The sequence below is a fragment of the Convolutriloba macropyga genome, chromosome 5, assembly GCF_964194025.1.
Source record: "Convolutriloba macropyga chromosome 5, txConMacr16.3, whole genome shotgun sequence".
Lineage (NCBI taxonomy): Eukaryota > Metazoa > Xenacoelomorpha > Acoela > Convolutidae > Convolutriloba > Convolutriloba macropyga.
Window position 1 is genome coordinate 28,088,617 of NC_134472.1, and position 18,784 is coordinate 28,107,400.

The window sequence follows — 18,784 nt, forward strand, 5'->3', positions numbered from 1 at the left end:
GGAATCTTCTTTGAGGTTTGATAATAGGGCATTGTATAGTTTCCAGTAATATTGGAGTGGTTTTCAATATTTTAATGTCTCGAATTTTAATGTCTCGAATTTTAGCGTTTTTTTAAAAATATCTGCAATTTTTTTGAGGTTTCCTCAAGTTTTTCTCAATTTTTGGTATTTGTCCATTCTCAAGTGGCAGAAAACGTGATCCACGGACTGCAAAAATTTTACTGGATAGTTGTTAGGTTCAATGGATTTGTTTTTAACAGTTTAACTCCTCGAATTTTGAAAATTTTCTAATAAAACTTGCAAGTTTTTAAAGTTTTTTCAAAACATTTGTCTTTTATTCAGTTTCTTTTGCCTAAATAGCCAGATAACCTGTAGATAATATGTTATTAAATAGTTTTTAGGGGTTAATTGGATTGCTTTCAGCATTTTAATACAAGGAATTTCTGTTTAAATAAAAAATTTTTTTTAAAAATTATTGCCCATCGATCTTTGAACCAATTAATTTTTTAAGGCTTAGAATTGGTTTACTTGATAGCCTCTAGAGACACTAGAATCTTTTCTTAAGAAATGATTCCTAAGATATTAATATCAAGATTTTCAGCAACATTTTATTAAAATTTTAATTGATATCATTTTTTTTTAATTTTTGAAAATTTTCGAGTTAATCTATCAAGGTTAAAAGGTCATTTTTATGAGTTTTTGGGCTCAAAATGGTGCAATTTTTCACGTTTTTTGTGATTGTTTTAAAAGTTTTTTGCTTGATTAGTATAAGGTTGAAGTTTTTGAAAGTTGATGAAGGCCTTTTGCGAGACAGAAGTACCTGTTATGACCATTTTATGAGCTATATGTTTTGGTACTACAAACACACAAAATGATACTAGTTTTTGAAAATTTTTTCATTTTTTGCGTTTCTTCAGGGGCCAGGGAATCTCCTTTGAGGTTTGATAATAGGGCTTTGTATAGTTTCTAGTAATATTGGAGTGTTTTTCAACATTTTAATGTCTCGAATATGTTTTGGTACTACAAACACAAAATGGTACTAGTTTTTTTGAAAAATGTTGTCATTTTTTGCGTTTCCTCAGGGGTCGGGGAATCTCCTTTGAGGTTTGATAATAGAGCTTTGTATAGTTTCTAGTAATATTGGAGTGTTTTTCAACATTTTAATGTCTCGAATATGTTTTGGTACTACAAACACAAAATGGTACTAGTTTTTTTGAAAAATTTTGTCATTTTTTGCGTTTCTTCAGGGGTCAGGGAATCTCCTTTGAGGTTTGATGATAGGGCATTGTTTAGTTTCTATTAATATTGGAGTGGTTTTCAACATTTCAATGTCTCGAATTTTAATGTCTCGAATTTTAGCGTTTTTTTAAAAATATCTGCAATTTTTTTGAGGTTTCCTCAAGTTTTTCTCAATTTTTGGTATTTGTCCATTCTCAAGTGGCAGAAAACGTGATCCACGGACTGCAAAAATTTTACTGGATAGTTGTTAGGTTCAATGGATTTGTTTTTAACAGTTTAACTCCTGGAATTTTGAAAATTTTCTAATAAAACTTGCAAGTTTTTAAAGTTTTTTCAAAACATTTGTCTTTTATTCAGTTTCTTTTGCCTAAATAGCCAGATAACCTGTAGATAATATGTTATTAAATAGTTTTTAGGGGTTAATTGGATTGCTTTCAGCATTTTAATACAAGGAATTTCTGTTTAAATAAAAAAATTTTTTTAAAAATTATTGCCCATCGATCTTTGAACCAATTAATTTTTTAAGGCTTAGAATTGGTTTACTTGATAGCCTCTAGAGACACTAGAATCTTTTCTTAAGAAATGATTCCTAAGATATTAATATCAAGATTTTCAGCAACATTTTATTAAAATTTTAATTGATATCATTTTTTTTTAATTTTTGAAAATTTTCGAGTTAATCTATCAAGGTTAAAAGGTCATTTTTATGAGTTTTTGGGCTCAAAATGGTGCAATTTTTCACTTTTTTTGTGATTGTTTTAAAAGTTTTTTGCTTGATTAGTATAAGGTTGAAGTATTTGAAAGTTGATGAAGGCCTTTTGCGAGACAGAGGTACCTGTTATGACCATTTTATGAGCTATATATTTTGGTTCTACAAACACACAAAATGATACTAGTTTTTGGAAAATTATTGTCATTTTTTGCGTTTGTTCAGGGGCCAGGGAATCTCCTTTGAGGTTTGATAATAGGGCATTGTATAGTTTCCAGTAATATGGGAGTGGTTTTCAATATTTTAATGTCTCGAATATGTTTTGGTACTACAAACACAAAATGGTACTAATTTTTTTGAAAAATTTTGTCATTTTTTGCGTTTCCTCAGGGGTCAGGGAATCTCTTTTGAGGTTTGATAATACGGCATTGTATAGTTTCCAGTAATATTGGAGTGTTTTTCAATATTTTAATGTCTCGAATATGTTTTGGTACTACAAACACAAAATGGTACTAGTTTTTTTGAAAAATTTTGTCATTTTTTGCGTTTCCTCAGGGGTCAGGGAATCTCTTTTGAGGTTTGATAATACGGCATTGTATAGTTTCCAGTAATATTGGAGTGTTTTTCAATATTTTAATGTCTCGAATATGTTTTGGTACTACAAACACAAAATGGTACTAATTTTTTTGAAAAATTTTGTCATTTTTTGCGTTTCTTCAGGGGTCAGGGAATCTCCTTTGAGGTTTGATAATAGGGCATTGTATAGTTTCTATTAATATTGGAGTGGTTTTCAACATTTTAATGTCTCGAATTTTAGCATTATTTTTAAAAATATCTGCAATTTTTTTGAGGTATCCTCAAGTTTTTGTCCATTTTTGGTACTTGTCCATTCTCAAGTGGCAGAAAACGTGATCCACGGACTGCAAAAATTTACTGGATAGTTGTTAGGTTCAATGGATTTGTTTTTAACAGTTTAACTCCTCGAAATTTGAAAATTTTCTGATAAAACTTGCAAGTTTTTAAAGTTTTTTCAAAACATTTGTCTTTTATTCAGTTTCTTTTGCCTAAATAGCCAGATAACCTGTAGATAATATGTTATTCAATAGTTTTTATGGGTTAATTGGATTGCTTTCAGCATTTTAATACAAGGAATTTCTGTTTAAATAAAAAAATTTTTATAAAAATTATTGCCCATCGATCTTTGAACCAATTAATTTTTTAAGGCTTAGAATTGGCTTACTGGATAGCCTCTAGAGACACTAGAATCTTTTCTTAAGAAATGATTCCTAAGATATTAATATCAAGATTTTCAGCAACATTTCATTAAAATTTTAATTGATATCATTTTTTTTTAATTTTTGAAAATTTTCGAGTTAATCGATCAAGGTTAAAAGGTCATTTTTATGAGTTTTTGGGCTCAAAATGGTGCAATTTTTCACGTTTTTTGTGATTTTTTTAAAAGTTTTTTGCTTGATTAGTATGAGGTTGAAGTTTTTGAAAGTTGATGAAGGCCTTTTGCGAGACAGAAGTACCTGTTATGACCATTTTATGAGCTATATGTTTTGGTACTACAAACACAAAAAAATGATTTTAGTTTTTGAAAATTTTTTCATTTTTTGCGTTTCTTCAGGGGCCAGGGAATCTCCTTTGAGGTTTGATAATAGGGCTTTGTATAGTTTCTAGTAATATTGGAGTGTTTTTCAACATTTTAATGTCTCGAATATGTTTTGGTACTACAAACACAAAATGGTACTAGTTTTTTTGAAAAATTTTGTCATTTTTTGCGTTTCTTCAGGGGTCAGGGAATCTCCTTTGAGGTTTGATAATAGGGCTTTGTATAGTTCCTATTAATATTGGAGTGGTTTTCAACAATTTAATGTCTCGAATTTTAGCATTTTTTTAAAAATATCTGCAATTTTTTTGAGGTTTCCTCAAGTTTTTGTCAATTTTTGGTATTTGTCCATTCTCAAGTGCCAGGAAACGTATTCCACAGTCTGCAAAAATTTACTGGATAGTTGTTAGGTTCAATGGATTTGTTTTTAACAGTTTAACTCTTCGAATTTTGAAAATTTTCTGATAAAACTTGCAACTTTTCAAGTTTTTTCAAAACATTTGTCTTTTATTCAGTTTCTCTTGCCTAAATAGCCAGATAACCTGTAGATAATGTGTTATTAAATAGTTTTTAGGGGTTAAGTGGATTGTTTTTAGCATTTTGATACAAGGAATTTCTGTTTAAATAAAAAAATTTTTATAAAAATTATTGCCCATCGATCTTTGAACCAATTATTTTTTAAGGCTTAGAATTGGTTTACTGGATAGCCTCTAGAGACACTAGAATCTTTTCTTAAGAAATGATTCCTAAGATATTAATATCAAGATTTTCAGCAACATTTCATTAAAATTTTAATTGATATCATTTTTTTTTTAATTTTTGAAAATTTTCGAGTTAATCGATCAAGGTTAAAAGGTCATTTTTATGAGTTTTTGGGCTCAAAATGGTGCAATTTTTCACGTTTTTTGTGATTTTTTTAAAAGTTTTTTGCTTGATTAGTATAAGGTTGAAGTTTTTGAAAGTTGATGAAGGCCTTTTGCGAGACAGAAGTACCTGTTATGACCATTTTATGAGCTATATGTTTTGGTACTACAAACACACAAAATGATACTAGTTTTTGAAAATTTTTTCATTTTTTGCGTTTCTTCAGGGGCCAGGGAATCTCCTTTGAGGTTTGATAATAGGGCTTTGTATAGTTTCTAGTAATATTGGAGTGTTTTTCAACATTTTAATGTCTCGAATATGTTTTGGTACTACAAACACAAAATGGTACTAGTTTTTTGAAAAATTTTGTCATTTTTTGCGTTTCTTCAGGGGTCAGGGAATCTCCTTTGAGGTTTGATAATAGGGCTTTGTATAGTTTCTATTAATATTGGAGTGTTTTTCAACATTTTAATGTCTCGAATTTTAGCATTTTTTTAAAAATATCTGCAATTTTTTGAGGTTTCCTCAAGTTTTTGTCAATTTTTGGTATTTGTCCATTCTCAAGTGCCAGGAAAAGTATTCCACAGTCTGCAAAAAAAATTTACTGGATAGTTGTTAGGTTCAATGGATTTGTTTTTAACAGTTTAACTCTTCGAATTTTGAAAATTTTCTGATAAAACTTGCAACTTTTCAAGTTTTTTCAAAACATTTGTCTTTTATTCAGTTTCTCTTGCCTAAATAGCCAGATAACCTGTAGATAATGTGTTATTAAATAGTTTTTAGGGGTTAATTGGATTGTTTTTAGCATTTTAATACAAGGAATTTCTGTTTAAATAAAAAAATTTTTATAAAAATTATTGCCCATCGATCTTTGATCCAATTAATTTTTTAAGGCTTAGAATTGGTTTACTGGATAGACTCTAGAGACACTAGAATCGTTTCTTAAGAAATGATTCCTAAGATATTAATATCACGATTTTCAGCAACATTTCATTAAAATTTTAATTGACATCATTTTTTAACTTCGGAAAATTTTTGAGTTAATCGATCTTCAAGGGCCAATGAATTTTTTCAGGCCTTGAAGATATAATACTGCACCAATCTCAGAAGCAAAATTTGGTTTTGAACGTTTTTTTTGTAATAGGTAAATTTAAAGGTGTCAAGTTTTGCCTTGCTAAAAGCTTCAAAATTTTATCAATGATTTTTTATTTGTTTAGTTTGTTTGATTGTTTGTTTGTCAACTTTTTGATGATTTTGTTTGTGTTTTGGCTGGCATCGTTGAATTGATCTGCTGGTCAGGTAGAGTAATTCTAAGTTTTTTTTCAATTTTTTGAATTGTATTTCAGGACTTGTCCTGCTATGTTTTTTACTTCGTCGAACTTTTTTTTTCGCTTTGCCCATTTTGCCGCTTTTTCGACATTTTTCGTGAAATCTTTTTGACTTCTCTAGGCTAGTGTCACTCCTCTGTCACTCTACTGCTCAAAGTCTTTTTAAACAGCAGCTGCTCAGCAAAGCAATTCAAAATGAAGAGAGTCAGTATAAAAAAATCAAATTCAGAAATAGAAACGGGATAAACCCAGAAAGCCCGTTTTTAGATGCCCGGTACTTGAACTTTGTTCTCATAGGTTTTAGTTACTATCTATAATGCTTATTGGTATTGATACTAGACCCTGTAGCCTCTCACTGAGAGACAGGAGTATGTTCAATTACGAAATGACATCAAAATAAATCGCACTTAAAACTGTTTTTATACAAAAATCAGTTATTGTTGATATTTTCTCTTCTTTCAATCCCAATAAAGTTATGGGAATCAACGGCGGCTATTTTCCGGCAATCTGCCGGGTATGTTTCATTTTACAATCGTTTTAAAGTTTCATTGAGAACTTTTATTAGATTAACAATAGCTCATTCATGCGTCCAAAACACGAAAATGTAAGTAGCAATTAATTTGTCTATCAAGTAGTGAAGCGCAGGCATCTCTTTTTTACTATGTTGTATTGTAAGAAAAGAACAGTTTCATATGACATTTGGAAACAGGCTGAAAATTCGTCCAGACTGATTCTCAGACTCATTGAGAAAAATTTTGGATTCTCATTTAGAGAGCTGCACGTTCTTGGGCCGGACATAGATTCTTCTGCAGAGCTATAACCGAAAGCAAACAGAATTTTTCCCTCAGATGAATTAAAAATCCCTTTTTAATCACCCTTTATTCTCCGGGAGAAAACACGGATATTGGTTATAAATTTTATGGAAGTTTCTAATCGAGAGCTTGATCTTTTCCTTCAGTTTTAGGACTATTTGAATTCAATACTTGAGAACTAAACTGTCAGAGTTTTGAATGAATTATTCTTGACTTTGTAATTAATTATTGCACTTTGTTAAGTAGATGTTCACCATCTATGTCATTTTTTCCTCTAATTCGACTTTATATAATTAAGTTGAGCAAAAGTTCGAGGCCCATTGATTTTATTTCAGAAAAATCATTCTGTAAACTATGTGTAACAACCCTACCCGTCTTGGGTTGTTACATATGCATTGGAAAAATATTGGATCAGAATACAGGCAACGTAAAGTCTTTAAGTGTTAATTTATTACTTTCGAAAACTGGAAAAGTTCCTTACAAAACACAATCAAATTTTTGCGATTATGAAAACTCATAAACCTAATTTACGCAATAACCGATTTTTGCAGATTATTACGTGAAGCAAGGTGTTAAGTGACGTTAGGCTTTTTTTCTGAAGAGCTGTTTTTTAAAAAAAAAAGAACAATTGAATTTATTTCCAAGTCAAATTGTGGTACGGATTTTCAGACCACAAGAATACTACTAAATGTTCTTTTTTGACAAAATATAAAGTGTAAGGAGTTTCTAGCTTGTGAATTCAGCGTTACAAATATTTTGAATTTATAAGAGTTGAGTACATAAATTGCAAAGAAGAGCTGGCGACTAACTAATTTTGTTTGCATCTATGGTAGACTGATATATGAGACACCACAAGTCGTATTTTCGTTTTTTTGCAAATAATGGAAAGGCTACTGATCAAAACATATGAAGGTCTAACTTAGTGTTCAATCAATGTGTACAGTCTAATTAGTAATTAATTTTTGTCTACTTTGTTTTGTCGTGTTCTGCTTGGAACAAAAAGTCACCACTTGCTATTATTTTTTGCTAGTTAATCTAAAAGCAAAAATTATGAATTCTTAGAAAGCTGCTCTCGGACGAAATTTGAGCAATCATTGTTAACGCGTGTCTTTATTTTTTATGCAATGGTTTTGATTGATATTTTTCTTCATGAATGTTCAACTTCTTCGAGCTTGATTTTACTTGTTTGATTGATTTGAAATAAAAACCGAATGCGATTGATGAACGTACATAGCACGTGTGGCGTAGAAATTGATGCATTTGACTCTCATCGGAGAGGTTACGTGTTCGATCCCGACAGTAATAAGAATTTTTAGCACTATTTAGGTTTTTCTAGCCTATACTACTTTATAAATTGATTACTTCGATTTTTGTTGTTCATAGCAGACATAGTGACCTCAATGATTACACTCGTACAAAAAAGATTTTTGATCAATTAACTGTTGAACGGTGTCCCAACCTAAAGTAAGGTCTTAATATCGAAAAATAATAACGGAACAGCAAGAAAACAATTCATTTAATCTTATTTTCACATTGATTTGAGCGCTGGTTTTAAGGTATGTTCATGCTTTTATTCAAGTCTCTGCTGTCGATGGCAAGTCAAACTGAGATGGAAAATTTAGTTGCTAAAAACAGAAAGAGAGCAGAAAAATTAATTTTTTACAGCGGTGTGAGAAAACAGGTTTGAACAAATTTTCGGATTTTGAGAGATTTCTTTCGGCAAAATTTTCTTTTTGAAGTCATATGTCTGTCCTTTCACTTTTTCATTATGACAGTTTTCAAAAAATGATTTGCGTCTATAGGCTGTCTAATTGTAAATGTTCAAGTTCCTCAATTGGCTCTAACCAGTTTTTTAGTTCACGCTTTTTATTTTAATATATCAGAAAAATCAATATTTTCCTACTTTTGAAGTTTTTTGTTGTCTTCTCAGTTAGCATAGTAAAAAGGGACCCAAAAATTTTGTTGAAATACTTTGTTCCTAAATCTGTCATTGATTTTGTTTTGCAATTAATATTCATTTTGACAGTCAATAACAAAGTTAGTCAGTTTTTGGAGCTGCACCCAAGTTTTTGTTTTCTTTGCTACTTCATCCCTTAGTTAAACTATTGACAAATTATTTCAGGGTTAGTTTTATTAACAGTTTTATTGTATAGTAGCTTTTATCGTACAAACAATTCTCTCCAAAAAGCATTAAAAAGTTATGCACTTGGCTTGCATTGTCGTTTCTCTAGATAATTTATAACTCTCTCGAATTATAAAAAGCTCTCAAGAGCTTCCTATTGGTTTTTAGGCATTACTTTTTGAAAGGTGTTAGCGAATTTTTTTTTCTTGCGTAATTTGTTGTTATTTTTAACAAATTTTTTGTTTTCACGAGGAAAAAAATTTTTTTTACGTTTTTTTACCCTAGAAAAGAACTTTGCCCTAGAGTTACTGAAAATTGATGCGTGCTCATTATGACATCATACTGGTTAGGGATATATATCAGGTCTGTGTTTGTTTTGATGAATGTGCCTCCACTATCCTTCTAATCTGAAAATGACAAGAAGAATTGCTCTTACCAATAAACAGATGCATATAAATTGGACATCTTCATATAAATTGCTCTCTTCAGTTCACAATCCACCAATTTTCTGCTAAAAATTGAGGAACGGGTCTCTACTATGTAAAAAAATTTTTAATAAACTATGTGGAACCCGATTTTATTTCAATTCAAAAATTTTCATCAATTTCTGTGCTTACATTTTCAGTATTTATGGATCCAAAACAAAAAATCAATTTTAAAGGCGCCAATAATCACAGCAACAGATATTTTAGATTTTTATCTGACACTTTGTGAAACAACTCGTAATCATTTTTAATCAATTACTCTTAGCTTCACATTGAATTGGGTGCTGTCTTTTAATGTATGTTCTCGATTTTCTTCAAATACTTCCTGTCGATGAGAAATTAAATTGATATGGAAAAGTCAGGTGCTCGTAAACAAAGGAGAGCAAAAAAATCTAATTTTTTTTACAGTGGTGTTAGAAAATAAATTTGAACAAACTTTCGGATTTTGAGAGATTGCTTCTGACAAAAGCTTCTTTTTGAAGTCATATATCTGTGCTTTCACTTTTTCATTATGAAAGTTTTCAAATAATGGTTTGCGATAGGAGGCTGTATAATTTCAATTGGTCGGGTTCCTTAATTGGCTTTAACCCGTTTTTGACTTCACGCTTTTTATTTTAGTATATGAGAAAATTTTAGTTTACCTATTTTTAAAGTTTCTTTTTTTGCCTTCTAAGTTAGCCTAGAAAAAAAGGATTCAACCAATTTGTTCAAATTTTTTAATCGTTAATCTGTCATTGATTTTGTTTTGCATTTCATATTGTTTTTGACAGTCAGTTTCAAAGTTAGTCAATTTTTAGAGTTGCACCCAAGTTCTTTTTGGACTACTGAAATATTATTTAAGTGAGATATTTACATATTATTTGAGTGTTAGCTATGTTAATTGTTTTAATGTTTTGTAGCTTTTATCGTAACAACAGTTCTTTTCAAGAATCATTAAAAAATTATGCACATGGCTGGCTTTGTCGGTTTTCTAGATAATTTATAATTCTCTCGATTTATCAAAAGGGCACAAACGCTTCCAAAAGATTTTTTTTCAGAATTCTTGGACGATGCAAGCGTTGTTCCCATTGAATCTAAAAACATTTGTCGTCAACGAAAAGGTACAACGTTTTTAGGTTTTGCTTCTTGTTTTTTTTGTATACAATTCTGTCATTCAGGCCCGTTAACGATAGGTTTCAAGGTACTTCTAATTTCAAGGTTTCAAGGTACTTCTACAGAGTTCCTGAAAATTGATGCGTGCTCTTTATGACAGCATACTGGTTAGGGATATATATCAGGTCTGTGTTTGTTTTGATGAATGTGCCTCCACTATTCTTCTAATCTGAAAATGACAAGACGAATTGCTCTTATCATGTGAACAGTATGAACACATGCATATACAATGAGCGTATGCTCTCATCAGATGACTGTCGATCAATGTTCTGCTTAAAATAATAGAACGGGTCTTTACTTTATTAATTTTTTTTTTAATAGTCAATGTGGAACTCGATTTTATTTCAATTCAAATGCTTTCAATCAGATCTGTTCTTACATTTTCAATGTTTTTGGATCCGAATCGGAAAATCGTTTTTAGTGGTAACAATTTCTACTGTGCAAGTTTCTTAGAGTTTTATCTGACACTTTTTCAAACCACTCGTAATAATTTCTAGATCTAGGTTTTTTGTTTATTCAAAAAAGTTTTGGATTAGAATTCAGGACTTCTGCTGCTAAGTTTTCCCTAATTCATGATCTCACTGATTTTTGTAACAACCATTTGACCAGACGCCAGAGAGTCAAAGTGATGCTTCTTTGGGTAACATCTAACACTATGCAGATGACTTCTTGTTTGTTGCTGACGACATGATTTACCTCACTGAAATGAATTCTGCACTCAATTATTCAATCCAAATTCAGGATTTAAGCTCTAAAACAAAGACCCCCCTAAGCTAGGTAATAATAAGGTGTGTTGCTTTGGTGTAGAAAAAATACACTTCTAATCAGAATCTCGTAATTTTAGATGTCAATTCTTTTTTGTTTTAGTCGCGATAGTTTTTTTTAAAAATTTGGGTCGTCACAGCTGTTTCTGGTTTATCCTTTTTAAACTTATTATCGATCATTTAGATAGCAAGCGAAAATTAAAATGATTATATTTATCAAGTTAAATATTTAAAGACTTGTTGAAAATTTATCGGGATTCGGTTCATTAAATCGCACTCACTCTTCGAGTTCTGAGATGATCATGAAAAACTACGATTACGATGACAAAAGTAATATTCAACATGACATAAGCCAGTTTTTCTTGATCATTAAATTTCACTCACCGAGCTCTGAGATGATCATGAGAAATAATGATGGCAATTCAATTTCATTATATGCTATAGCTTTATTTGCATTGTTTTGCAAGCAAAAATTACGAGCAGTTCCTGCATAGCGAGTTTAAATGCTAAAACCCTTGGATTGATTCAACAATGGTTTGCGCTCGATGCTATAAATATTTTGTGTTCAAACATTAATTGGATAAATAGAGTAAAATGTATTTTCAACAAAAAACACTCTGTAATGTTTTTTAGTAAATGAGTTTTAGTAATAAAACAAATCCTTTTGTGTGGCTCCTTTGGCAGTCTTGGAAGTCGACACTTTCGGTTTTCTCGTTGTTGTCACAAGAAGTTTTTTTCCTTTTCGAACTGAAACAATTGGCCTGTTGTATTTGGCATTCAAGGACCATTCTCCGCATTCACAGTCCACCAATTTTTGCAAAAATATGTTAGATAAGAGTTACTCAGTGATACTAAAATTGATAGCCGTTATAGGAAACGTAATAAAACATGGTTGGTCTGGACACGATCTTGCAATTTTGACTCAAGATAACCATCAAGGTTTGTACAAGCTTGCAATATCTTGGTTGGGGGTATCAAGAAACAAGATCTTGGCTAGATAACTGTTAAAACTAGCGTCTGAAAATTGGAGTTTTTGACACAAAATTCTTTCAGTAACTTGCGGTGCATTCGTTCAAATCGTAAAAAATAAAGATCAATGAAAACATTTTAACCTTGATGTTACATAAATTCAGTGCTCTTAACAAGACATTAACCGTATAAATCATTAAAGATTCTTACTTGTACGTTCTAACATACTATCCTATCATTAATTCTGGTACCCCTCCCCAAGTACGTTTAGCGGCCCCAACTTACAAGCTATGTATACTACATAGCAGATATCCATTATATGCGAAAATACGCACTCACTAGGCTGGAGAGCCAGTGCCAAAAATTTAGCAAAGAAGAACTTTTGATTGTTGTTGTTGTTTTTCTGTCTATTGCTCTCGTTATATATGTATTGACCCCCCGCCCCAAAAAATAGTAATCTACTATATAAAAATTCCATTAGCTTCATTAGCCTGTACTAGGAAACAACTTTTACTTGAATTATGAATTCAGATTTGACACCTTATACATGTCATACGAGGTATCGACTGACACCTTATATTTGACTCAAATTTTTATTTCTCAAATTTTTATTAGAACTCAAATTTTTATTTCGTAATAACTCACCCTTCTTTTTCCCCATTCTTGCTTCTGTCTCTTTGATCTCGACAGGATCTGGGATCTCATCATCTAGCTGGTAGAGATGCGCTCTTATGATTTTTTCAGTATCCGTTTTGCTAACACCTGAAACAGGTAAGCCTCAATCAACTCTAACTAAGCCAAAATTTTGGATCAATTTCTGTGTCACGGCTCTCATTATGTCGCCCATTTTTTAAGCCTAAGACTTTTGTCTCAAAATTATCTTTTTGCAAGCTGATCGAGTTAGTTCATTGTCAGAAATCGGATTTTATTAATTTTAAGACAGTATATCCGAAGAATTCTGTTTTAAATTTTGGCATGACATACTACTTGAAATAAAGCGCTTAAGGTGTCATACAAAAAGTGGTCTATAATTTTAATTATCGAGTTATTTCTTACTAAACTTAAATATTTTGCAGAGTTTTATTATTTATTCGGGGTTTTCGGATTTTATTTTGGCTTTGCTTCTTGCCAATCCAATCTTTGTGACTTTTTTCATTGAAATGTTAATCTGCTAAATATGCCTGGCATTGCATCGTCAAAAACAATAGAAAAACTAGAGCAACTGATTACTGAAGAGATTTTTTCCGGCATCCCCTAGGAGACATGAGCATCGCAAATTAAGACATGATATTTTTGCCAAATGTAAGAAACCAGCCTGTCACTCCCAGCATAGTGTTGAGAGATTGTCGTCTGTTTCTACTGGCCTCCTCACTGTTTCCCTTCGCAATCGCTTTCTCCTTCTCTTTCTCATCGCTATTGATAGAGGACGAAAGAGCAGCTGAGAACGAGGAGGCGTACCACGAAGCACTTGCCTACGACAAAAGACAAAAAAAATATGCGAAAAGTTAGATACTCAGAATCAGTTACCCCAATTTGCCAGAAAATTCTCTTTAAACCTCTACATCCTCATATAATTTTCTGGTCCAGTCTTCTTCCCAGCAGATCATATCTTCGTTCACTCTTTACTGGTTTGCACTCTATTATGGGTGTAAAACAATTTTCACCGTCTTCCAAACTTCGGTGGGTTTGATCTCTTTTTAATGCATTTATAGTATAGCTAGCTCATCGTATAAAAACTACAAGCCTTTTGCTGTTTTTAAAAACTTACATAAGCAAAATTTGTATTTTTGAACTGATGCAAACTTAGCATATTGATTGTTCTAACAAATACCGTCGTTTTTGATTAGGTTAACAGCGCCAAATTATGAGGACAGAGGCGCCTCCTAATTTTGTATAGATTTTTTAACAATTTATTTTTTGTATTTCTGTTTTCCTGTGTCATGAAAAGTGCAAAAAAGGTGTTTTCAATGTAATAATAATTTTGCTTTAATAACTAAACATCAGTAAAGATTGATCAAATGTCAATTGAAAGACAACTGATATATTTCTGATATCGAAAGTGCTTTTTTGAGGACACAAGCTACGAAATTTTTGAAAGGCTTGATAAAGTAACTTTATAGAACATGGTTAATATTTCCATTCTTCAATAACAAAGTTACATAAATCTACAGTTTTTGAACAGCATTCAAACTCGAGTAACCGAAATCTCCTCAGAAGCCCATTGTCGTTATCCTTATCCCTATCTCCTTGGTTTTCTATGTAATATTAACTAATACTTGATTTTTTTGGTTTTTTGATACTTAAGTGGAAAAATTTCAAATACATATTTTCTGTGCCACAAATTTCTGACATCCAATAACAAAACTGCTCAGCAAAATCTAAAGAAACACGTCAAGCGTTTTTCGAGGACAAAAAAATCAAAATGCAACTCTAAAGACAAGCTAATCAACTCTTTTTTTGCGAACTTTCACATTATATTTTTCTCTTTGGTTGACACAAACAAAGAATTGTTGTTACGAAAACAGTGCGACTAGATTTAAAAGCATTTTGTTTTCAAGTCTAACTCACTAAACGATCATAACTGAAATACAAAAAAGCGTCCCTTCTAAACAATTTTAAAAAGGAGCATCATTTCGAAAATCGCCAAAATTTTTGAGCTCAAATTGTTTTCAAAAAATTAAAGAATGACAGTCAATGCATTTAATTCGCTGCGACACGTTATTGGTTTTTGCTGACCACTTATATTCAAAGACGGTGGCTTAATATGAGAGTTAATTTTATGACCTGACGTTGATTGGTAGAACACTCGTGTCTTTTTTTAAAAATAACCCATTGTGCGAAAAATTGGCAGATTAAATTTTTAAAATTTTTTAAATGGTTTATCCGGAGGAATACGTAACAAGTATCTATATCTTCTTCAAGATTTCAAAAGAGGAAATCTATTTGAATGTTCTTCTAAATAGGGTAGAATTTGGTCGTATTTAGTTCATCTGCTATAAACTTAGATAACAACATAATTACAATGCTCTTTTGGAAGCAGTATAATTTAGATAAAAATATATTGTACCAGAAGATATTGTAGAGAATATTTTAAGAAAATGTTCATCTAATATTTACGTATTCTGTTGAACAACTCGAAAGTAACCGTCAAGAAGTTTAAGTTTAAGTTACCGTCAAGAAAAAATAGATCAATTTTGAATCTTTTGTTATATTAAAATGTTATCAGTGTCCTCTTCCACCTAACAGCTTCATTTTCATTTTAATTGCATGTGAACTCTTATTGTAAGTGGTAGATTATTTAAATCAATATCTCTAATTTTACACTAAACATGAAATTTTAAATATTGAATTCAATGATTCAATTCTTCAAGTTTTCACCGAGAAACGAGAACTGGATTTAAAAACGTTTGACTTGAACTGGCATCAAGTGAGTAGAACTAAGCCAAGGAATCTAATACAAACTGTGATAAAATCAATCGGTGTAAATAATGCAGAGAAGAAAATTTTTTTCTGAACCTAGGTTATGCCTTCACTTTAATTTTGCCTCAAAAATGAATCAAATGAAAAGGACTCTATTCGAAATGGTTTTAAAAGATTTTAATCGAAAGATGCCTTGAAGAGCTTCTCAAAAAGTTTTTCCAATTTTTTTTCCAAATAATTTAAACAAAAAAAGAGATCCTTCCAGTCTGATAATGAGCATTAACATTCACGAAAAAATAGTTTTTGAATTTAAAATGATTAAAGTTTTCCGAGTTCTCATTGCTCTTTTTCCTCAATTGTTTGTACTTTATATATGATAATTACAGAACTCGTTTCGTTTATTTAGCTAGATAATATTCGTAGCGTTTGTTAAAAACAATGATGTTTACTTTTTTTGATGACATTTACTTCTTTTGATCCTCTCGTTATTGCCCCCTTACCATATGCACCCCTCTCCCCATTGCAGAATGCGCGCAATTACAAATTAAATTATTGTAAAAAAAAGTATCTGTATCACCTGCGCTTGGAGGTTTTTAATCATATGAGCTCACCACGCGTTGGGAGGGGGAATGCATCGTATTCCCCCATTTTGTTAAAATGAGAAAAATCGAGAAACATGATTTTTTTTAAAGAAAAGTCAGTTTTTTTAAATTTTTCTTCGAGAAATTTAGAAAATGGAAATGGAAAATGAAATCAAGAATTGATTCTGTTTGAGATATAAGCTTGTATGGTTAAAACAATAATTAGGATTGAGCGATCAATAAATCAATGAGCTTCAGCTTGACGTCAATTACGTTCAATTACTGTCAAGGCTCCTTTTCCATGAGAAAAAGAGTGATTTTTCTCTTTCTAATTACACATTTCCAGTTCTTCATTTAATAGCCCTCATTGAGAGATCGGCCATATGAAAAAAAAATAACAGAAAGTTCGGGTTAGAGTAAATTGCCTATTTTTATTGCATAGTTGTAACTTCGGCACGGTTACGTGACAATTCGCTCAATTCCTTATATACCAATTCTATTTATTATACCAATTATACCATTTAATCCAGTTCCATTATACCCAACTGGCTATTTTTTACCTAATACAGTTTGATGTTTTAGTTCAATAATTCGGTTGCAAACTAGCAGGTCGCCATTACAAGGATGTTTGAGCATACTTGAGCGGATAATTTGGTCTCATGTTCGGTTGTGAGGCTATGGCCATTAGATATTACAACGCTAATTAGTCGTTCTGGTAAATTTAACGATAGGGCAAAACAAAATTGGCATGGGTAAAATGACATTGATGAAAATGGCAGGTTGGGTGTAATGGCATTGGGTAAAATGGAATTGAGTAAATTGTCCTGACACCTCCAACGCCGAAGGTCTCATGCATCGACTCACGGCTTTCTCATACCCAATATCCGTTCAGGTGGCCGCCGTATTGGCCGACAGGGCGTTTAGCCGACAACCAAAAAATTTAACCGACAATTTATGGAAAATGAGCAATAAAGCTCATTCTAAAGCTGTGATTGGCCAATTTAAAACACTTTCGTAAGCGGACAAATACACCGCAGTTTTTTCATCAACTAGTGTAACGAAGGTCTATCCGTGGTCGGACCGTATTTAACCACATCTGGCCATGCCTCGCGGGCCATGGCCATGCCTCAGCGGCCCGTGGGACTTGATATGAATCTATCACAACCGAACTACTGATTTATGGACCAATTATGGACTTTTATTACCAATTATGATAAATCTGTCGGCTAAATTTCTCATTTTTTCCTTGTCGGCTAACGCCCCGTCGGCCAATTTTCCTAGCACCATCCGTTCAACACGGTCTCTTCATAGCTAATATTTGTCGCATTAAAGGCATGTTTTGTCATAATTAAGTAGATAATTTAATCCAACGTTCGGTTGTGATAGTTTCATACCACGTCCCACGGGCCGCTGAGGCATGGCCAAATGATTATATTGCTAATTTAATAATCCTGATTTTATAGAAAGATTAAAATCGGGGAGAAATGATAGAGGGATTAAAAGATAGAGGGGATAAATGATACAGGGGTGAATAAAGCGGGGTTAAATGATAGGGGGTTAAATGAATAGGGGTGAAAAGCGGGACACCTTATAAATCGACCCCCGTTCATTTATTGGACAAAATTGACAAAATCATGTGATTGCTGTAATTACCTTAATCTGTTTCATCCGGTTGTCCTTAGAAAGCCAGTCATTTGTAGTGGTGACTTTATTCCACTGAGGTAGTTTGGCATTTTCTGCATCCAGTGTATTGCTATAGTGATAATGAAACATCTGGGCAAGGTTGCGGGGACCTTTGGGTGGCTGCTCCGTACTCGTCTCTGCAGCCATATTGTTATAACTTTAGGCTATCAATTATAACTAGCAAATTAAACCCCTTCGTGGACGTTTAAGACCTCTGAGTTTACAAGTATGACAAAAGAATTATGCTCAAAGCAGTGTAGAATGTCAAACATGAATTTTTCTCAAATGCTGACAACTGAGACGCGTTTATTTTTCAATAAAAAGTGGTTGGTCCCATTCTACGATGTGAAAGGTTTGAAATCTTGATTGATCTAACTATGCGAGTTATAATCAAATTAACAAAATGCTTCACTGCTGTTTTTGTTTGAGAGATTTTAAATCGGTTTGAGTGGTTTAAGTCACGTTTTGTTGAAGTTTATTCAAAGTGTGGCTGCTGCGAAAATGGTAAATTAACTATAATGATAAAGCACTTACAATTCTTGAACGCTTGAAAAGACTTAAAAGCTATAAAATCCTCCAGGCATTATGGAAGAATTGCCGCGGTCAGCTTCTGAAAATCAAAATAAAACTTATGAATTGACCGCAACTTTGCAGCCAAATATCATCTGTTTTAAACGTAGGAAACAGTTGGTATGGTATATTCGGTTATAGACAAAAGCGACGAAAACCATTATAATATTGTGTCGGCATTGTCCGTATGTTCGGATATCGAACATCGATGTTGACCACGAAGACAAGCAATTCAAAACCTCTCTTAGTTTGAAACCAAAGAACTCTCTCAAAAAGAAAATGTCTTTTTCCGGTTTTTTGTACAAGTTGAAAAAAATGATACGCCCAAGTTTTCTAGCTTGAGATATTCCTTCCACGTTCATTTTTTTTGACGCAGTTCTTGTCATAACGCCAGAACAATATATACTAATTATGAGGTCTTCGGCCCCCAACGGGTCATAGACAGGCAGGGGATAGACAGGGCATGGACCAGGG

General features: G+C 32.1%; 1 protein-coding gene across 1 annotated transcript; it reads right to left on the reverse strand.

Moving 5' to 3' along the window:
- Positions 1 to 11,644: 11,644 nt before the first annotated feature.
- On the reverse strand, positions 11,645 to 18,283 carry LOC142339923 (uncharacterized). Its single transcript, XM_075390283.1, has 4 exons — positions 17,711 to 18,283; positions 13,372 to 13,528; positions 12,702 to 12,818; positions 11,645 to 11,834 (listed from the first exon to the last, which is right to left on the reverse strand). The coding sequence occupies exons 1-4, from the start codon at positions 17,885 to 17,887 to the stop codon at positions 11,731 to 11,733; spliced, it is 555 nt and encodes a 184-aa protein (XP_075246398.1). The 5' UTR covers positions 17,888 to 18,283; the 3' UTR covers positions 11,645 to 11,730.
- Between the last annotated feature and the right edge of the window lie 501 nt (positions 18,284 to 18,784).